The sequence below is a fragment of the Sinocyclocheilus grahami genome, unplaced genomic scaffold (assembly GCF_001515645.1).
Source record: "Sinocyclocheilus grahami isolate Dianchi unplaced genomic scaffold, SAMN03320097.WGS_v1.1 scaffold1819.1, whole genome shotgun sequence".
In the NCBI taxonomy this organism is placed as follows: Eukaryota; Metazoa; Chordata; class Actinopteri; order Cypriniformes; family Cyprinidae; genus Sinocyclocheilus; species Sinocyclocheilus grahami.
This window is the reverse complement of record NW_015506998.1, coordinates 232,270-239,713: the sequence shown is the minus strand read 5'-3', so window position 1 is coordinate 239,713 and position 7,444 is coordinate 232,270. Positions and strand designations below refer to the sequence as shown.

Here is a 7,444-nt window from a genome sequence, read left to right as displayed (position 1 = left end):
GTGTGTGTGTGTGTGTTTATGAGTGTGTTGTGCATGTTTTTGTTTGTTTGTGTGTGTGTGTGTGTGTGTGTGCTTGTTTGTTTATGAGTGTGTTGTGTGTGTCTGGTCTCACCTGATGTCTTTGTGCTGTCGGATGTAGAGACTGTGGAAGTTTGGTCGGTTCTCTTCGGCGCTGCATTTTGCAGACAGACGTTTGACGATTTCCGTCTTCAGCTCCATGGCGATGTATCTCGGCAGCACAGACAGCAGGAGATGCTCCTGGACACACGGGTTAACCGGTTTAACATTGTCTTTATTAACAATGTCTTTGCGTATTTATTTATTTCAGCTCTGTTGCAAAGCCTAAGCATTGGAAAGCAACATGCACACACTCAAAAGCACCCTACTGAGACACACACGGTCTGAATGAAGTATACATGTATGCAAATCTGTACCTGGTTACGTTTCTGTTTGGCTTGTGTGGCGCGGTTTCTGCTGAAATCTTCCCGTTTCTTGCTGGACTTCCTGTGAGCGTGTTCAGTGTGCCACAGGTGAAACACACCCACGGCATTAACACACACGAACAGCACTGTGTTCGCCACCAGCTGACACAGAAAGAGGTTTTGAATATGTGCGGCGGCAGGAAAATCATCTGGTGTCAACTGATGGCCTCCACTGCTCACCATTTGCATATAACATTTCCTCTGACCAGCCATCAATACATATGTGTGTGTGTGTGTATACATACTGTGTGTGTGTTTGTGTGTGTGTGTGTGTGAGAGTGTGTGTGTGTGTGTGTATATATACTGTGTGTGTGTGTGTGCCTATCTCTGTGTGAGTGTGTGTTTGTGTGTGTGTGTGAGTGTGTGAGAGTGTGTGTGTGTGTGTGTTACCTGCACAGCCAGGTCTTGTGTCTGAGGGCTGGTTACAGACACATACACACTGATGACAATGATGTGAGAAACACTGGTTCCGATGCCGAAGCTCAGAGCCCATGAGAGCGGGAGAGGAAGAACTGTATAAACAGACAGTGACAGGAAGAGGAAGAACGCGACCTGATGAAGAAAAACAACAACATTACAGCCGAAAATCAGCATTTCTCATATATACAGTAGAGTTATTATAGACAACTAACTTAACACCTTAACATTATCGGAAATAAAATACAATTTAAAAAGTATTTTTTTCAGCTAGTTGCCAAGGCACCATTTCTAATATTAGTATAGTTTAGCTTGATGTATTAAAATAACTAAAACTAGACCAAAACTGAATTTTGTGAATCTTGTTCAAACCAGGCATGTTCATGATACATGCAAACTTAAATTATTAACTATTAAAAGTGTATTATTACAATTTTAATCAATTAAAATTCGGAATTGCAGAAGATGTCCTGCATAAGGATTAAGGACGTTTACAAATATTTTTTACTAGCAATTTTTACTGAAAATATTTTTGAGCATGGCATAACCAGAAAAATGTATATCTTTAGGTTTTAGATTACATTTAAATAGTTTACATGACTTTTCCAGGTCTAGAAAACACACCTGAAAATGAGGTTATTACATTTATCTTCAGGATCTGTGTATTACCTCCAGCGGGATTCACGCGGTTCATCGTCCACTATGAACCTGCTGCGAGAGCTCTGAGAAACCTCAGTGGTGGCATTGGAAGTCCTGGAGGTCTCAGATAGCGTCGCCAAACTGCGTTTCCTGTCGACGGCATCAGGTTGAGTCCAGTGTGGGATGTTCTGAGAAGGAGTGCCATTGCTAAGTCCATTTATGGTGCGATTATTGCGTTCCTCTTCAGGATTGGGAGCGCTAGCACTGAGGGATTCACTAAAATGGCTCTCGATCCTCAATGATGTACGTGGTTTCAGGGGTTCGGGGACGTTCCCGAGCTTGGCGACACCCAGCTCGATGTAAACCTTTGAGTTGTCCAACATGCTCACGCTTCTGGATCTTTGTTTGTGCTTCTTTTAACGATTTCTGTTCCTGCACAGTTTCAGCAAGACGCCATTGTGCAAAGTCAACATACGCCAATAAATAATGTCTGCCAAGGAGGGGTTAAAACTTCCATTGTACAAACTGGATTAGATAAAGTCTGAGGCTTTGAGACCAGTTTCCAGTCGCTTTTTTGTTTTCAGAGCTCCTCGAGCTCTTCAAGTCTCTTGAAGTAAATCTGCGTAGTGAAGCTCCGTTCCTCTCGAAGCGTGTCAGATGTGTTAGCCGTTACTTGAAGGACACAATGGTAAAGAAGATCATTAAGTCAAGAGAAACATCTGAAATGCATCTGAAACTTCAAATCAATTAACAGTATAATGGGTTTTCATATATATCAACTCAATAGAAGAACCAATTTTGACTCCACTGTAGCATCTGCTTAAAATCATGGATGATCATTGGGGTTTTATGTCTTAGAGACCCCTTTTAGCCTTTTGACATTTGCATATAAATTACAGACATGGCCCCACATTCTACATTTATATGGGTGCTAAATTGCCAATGGTTTCCCCCACTATCAAGGAGATGCTAAACAGTTTCACCACTCTCGTCTCTTCATCTGACTTCAAACACATTCCAAAGAGACGTAAATGAACTCCGGTGCCAGGCACCAACGGCCCGGCTGACCAGCAAACTACAACATGCTCACTTAACACACACACATAAAGACATTTTCTTTATTTACACTATACTTAATCAGTTACAATTGTATCTGGTATATACATGTGTTGTTTGTATGTTTCCCTATTGTATTAGCCTAGTTACCACTCGGTATTTGTATTAGTTAAGCTCTAAACGCTCATATTCAGGTGTATGAATGTATCTCTGGTTTAATATCTTCTAGATGTTTCTTTCTTGGTATCAAAATGATCTACTCTTTATTCCTCAAACAATGATGTACACTATGTGATCGTGAAATGCATCATACTATTTGTACTATATTTTGGGTAAAACTGCACCAATCCTCCAGACCGGCCATAAACATGCAAATGGGCCATAAACAAAGACAAAGAAAACTTCTCCCGCTCAAAATTCATACCTCTGATTGGCCATCCCACCCAAAAGGTGGGTGTGGATAGGAACTTTCAAAAGTCATTAGCTCAGACTAATCTTTGCTCAGAAACCTTGCTTCTTGAGACGGACACTATCCAAGACTCCTCAAAACTCTCTAGTTTTTATCTTCAAGTAACTCTGTCGATCCGCTGTGGACTTTCCTATCTTCAGAAGAACCAGGAAAACCTCCAGCTCACTTCTAAAAGAAATCATCAAGAACCTCCGTCGTCTACCGCATCAGGACTCTTGTTCAGCAACTAAGCCAATGCAAGTAACCGTTTACAACTATTTAGATGCGTGTGTAAGCTTGAGCCCCTTTTAAGGTGATTTTTGATTCTCTGATGATTCTCATTAGGTTGTGGTTAATTGATGTGAAATAATAATACAAAAATGTGAGAGGTGTACTCACTTCTGTGAGATACTGTATGTGTTTTGCTTAGTCTTGTTGTATGTTAGCTATAGTTTAATTTATTAAATCCCTTATATTCACAATTTATTGTCTCTGTGTGCTGCTCACAATTCGGGGTCACTGAACATTGAATCTTGCTACATACTAAATTACTGCTAGTACTGCATAAAGTAGGAAAGCTATTGTTCCTTGGCCAGGAAAATAATCTTTCCTTGAATTGATAAATGATAATATTGTCTGCTCGGTGGACGAACAGATCAAATAATTGTAATATTGATTCTGCTACAGTTAATTCTAAGATCTAATCTACATATTTATTAGTAATTATAACCAGTTATAATTAATTATAAATATTTCCCTTTTGAGCTAATTTGCTACACCACAAAGAACCTTTCAGTGATCAGTTCTTAAAAGAACTATTTTTCCCCAGTGTGAAGAATATTTGATTAAGCTGAAGAAACTTTTTCCACTGTAAAGAACCTTTTTCAACGCTTTTAACAATAATGGTTCTTTACTGGCATTAATGGTTCCATCCATGGAAACTTTCCGTTTGATAAAAGGTTATTTATAGTGGAAAAATGTTCTTTAGATTATTAAAATGTTCTTCAAAATGAAAATTTGCTGAATGTTTAATCCAAGATTTAGATGAGTTTGTAGAAATGTAGCATTGCATCAGTGTCTCAGCAATGGATGCTCTGCAGTGAATGGGTGCCGTCAGAATGAGAGTCCAAACAGCTGATAAAAGACATTTTTAACTAAAATACCATAGAGTCCATAATCCATAATAGCGCTTCCTCCAGTGAAAAAGTCCATCTGTTGTCTCTCACATATGTGTTTAGAGCTGTTTAAACGCTGCTTGATCTGTGCAGATTTCTCTCCTGATTCACACCAGAACACTGACTCACTGGAGGAAGAGTTATTATGGATTATGAACTCAATGTATTTGAGTTAAAAGCATCTTAATGCTGGATGTGTTTCAGCTTTTGTCTTCTCCAGATGTTAACTGATGGACTGGAGTGCTGTGGATTATTGTGATGTTTTTATCAGCTGTTTGGACTCTCATTCTGACGGCACCCATTCACTGCAGAGCATCCATTGCTGAGACACTGATGCAATGCTACATTTCTACAAGCCTGATGAAGAAACACACTCATCCTGATCTCGGATGAACTGAGGGTGAGCTCATTTTCAATTTTGCGTAATATATTCCTTTAAAACCTGTTCACTGAAAGGTATTTGGGGAACCAAAAACACACACAGACAAAACATGCAAATGCACTTAATTTTCCTAAAGCACTGAGACGCAAAGTTCAATATTCAACCGCTAACAAACGCTCCATCTAATTCTTTAATATTTTGAGATTTAAAAAACAACAAACAAGACACAAAGACGTACAAAAAAGAACAGAACAAGAACAACTGTGACAGCAGGGATATTTATAGAGCGTCTACCTACAAAACAAACGAGCACAAGCCTACTTGTGTCACGTACAAGGTGAAGTTAGGTGAACAGGATGAACTGGATACAGAGAATATTTCTGACACACACACACACACACACACACACACACACACACACACCTGTGTAACCAAATGTCTGCTGTTGTCCAAGCAGAAATGAACTGGATACAGAGAATATTTCTGACACACACACACACACACACACACACACACACACACACACACACACACCTGTGTCTTCTGTGCAGCAAAATACTTTGATTTCAGTGAATCCCATTTCGTTTCTTCATGTTGTACGTCAAACAATACTCTTCTAGCTCATACACTACAATAAATAAATACATAAATCAAATAAATAATAAAATAAAAATTCCCTATAGTTTGCGATAAAAAGAATGATTTTCAGAGAATATTATCTTGAATTACCAGATTTGTAATAGAAATTCTTACTTTTATTCAACAAGGCCGCATTAAATTGATTAAAAGTGCCAGTAAAGACATTTATAATGTTACAAAAGATTTCTATTTCAAATAAATGCTGTTCTTCTGAACTTTCTGTTCATCTGTGAATCCTGAGAAATAAAATGCATCACAGTTTCCACAAAAATATTGTGCAGCACGACTGTTTTCAACATTGATAATAATCAGAAATGTTTCTCGAGCAGCAGATCAGCATATTATACTGATTTCTGAAGATCATGTGACACTGAAGACTGGAGGAATGATGCTGAAAATACAGCTGCGCATCACAGAAATACATTACAGTTTAACAGAGATTCACATAGAAAACAGCTGTTTTACATCATAATAATATTTCACTATTTTTATTATATTTTTGATCAAATAAATGCAGCGCTGGTGAGCAGAAGAGACTTTCAAAACCGTAAAACCCCAAACTTTTAAACAGTAAATCTCAACACATCTGCTTAGACGTACGCTGGAAAAAAGATTAAAAAATAGGGTAAGAAAAAAAACCTAATTCAAGATGTTCAAGTAAATTTTTCTTGTTTTAAGTTTTTTACTAGACAACAAAAAAAGGATTTGTAGAAGCATTTGGCATGAAATCGCCCCTCGGGCCTTCAATGAAAGCCACGAATCCTGCCCTCAGATCAGATCCGTCATGCAGCTGGTCTTTAATGCCTCCGTCTAACACTGATCTGGGATCAGAGCACTTCTTCTCGTTCTCACTCTCTTTTGAAGCAGTGAGTCACAGACATTCACAAAGCCTCCTACAATAGCCCATGAGTCAAAGCCGAACAAAGGGCTGTATTCAGGTTTATTATGACTGGATCTGATCTTACCCACTCTCATCATATCAGAGGAGAGCTGCGGGGATCGTCCAGGCCTCCTGAAACACTCAGCGGCGGGTTGCTTTCATCCTGGTGTGTCGCTCTGATGCAGCTCAGTGAAATAAAACCCTGAGCGAAGTGACACTGGAAATGAGCTGGACTCACACTAATGTCAGAAAACACATCACCTACCAATGTTTCTGAGTGGAAAACCTCATTGCTGTCTGTCTCTGGATCGCTGTTATAAAGTCTTTGTCTAGTTGCGTTCATTTGCATATCTGACCTTTTCATATGACACTGTTTTCCATAAACGCATGCCTAATTTTTCCCTGTAACTCACACTGAAGGTCATTACAATGACATCTGTCAGTATTCAATTTAAACCTAAGGCATAAAATATTAGTCATCTTGGAAAATTTGGAGTTCAGCACAGTAAATAAATATTTTTATAGACTTTTAAATGTGCAAAAAAGAGGGATTATTTTTTTTGCTATGCAAATAACGAAAATAGTTGCTTTATCCCTCTACTGATTTGCATTTATTTATTTGGCATAATCAATTTACGACGCATTTTATCAGTGTGTGCTTCGTTGGTAAACAGGTAAAGAGTAAACATCAACATTAAACCTTCTCAGACATTACCAAAAAAATAAACATAAGAAAATGATATAAGAACATAAGAAAATTTTTTAAATAAATAAATAAATATATATATATATATACATATATATTCTAATATATATATATATATATACTTATATATATATTTTTTTAAAATAATTTTTCACAAAATGTCAAATATTATAAACAGCATTTAAACAATTTTTTTATTAACATTTTTTTTTTGCTCTTAAGAATTAAGTGCTCTCCTGAAACTCAGACACTACAGCATGGCGCTCGCAACGCCAAGATCATGGGTTCGATTCCCTATTCACTAAATATTATAAACAGGCTTTTAAATATTTTAATTTTAAAATAATAATGGTTAATAATGGTATAAATAATACAGCAGAGAGTGTTTTGATGTGACAGAACTCAACATAGCTCTGATACATCACTGGCTTCTTCATTCTCATTGTAACAGGGTTACATCACGATTCTTTAAAGAGATAAACTCCATGTGATGAAAACATGCCGCTGTCGCTCTTCACACACATTAAACACAGCGCTTGTTTCTTGAAAGCATCTATAAAACGCTCTCTTGGGGCTATAAAAACAGATAAAGTTAACATACCTCCACTCTGTCAGCTTTC

General features: G+C 37.7%; 1 protein-coding gene across 1 annotated transcript in view; it reads right to left on the bottom strand.

Moving 5' to 3' along the window:
- Positions 1–1,921, bottom strand: part of LOC107572836 (adenylate cyclase type 4-like) — a 20,616-nt gene extending 18,695 nt beyond the window's left edge. The window contains exons 1-4 of the mRNA XM_016259268.1: positions 1,601–1,921; positions 873–1,034; positions 435–584; positions 113–258 (exon numbers count right to left, since the gene is read on the bottom strand). Of these exons, the coding sequence (XP_016114754.1) occupies positions 113–258; positions 435–584; positions 873–1,034; positions 1,601–1,921 (779 nt within the window). The remainder of the gene's footprint in view (positions 1–112; positions 259–434; positions 585–872; positions 1,035–1,600) is intronic.
- Positions 1,922–7,444: the final 5,523 nt, after the last annotated feature.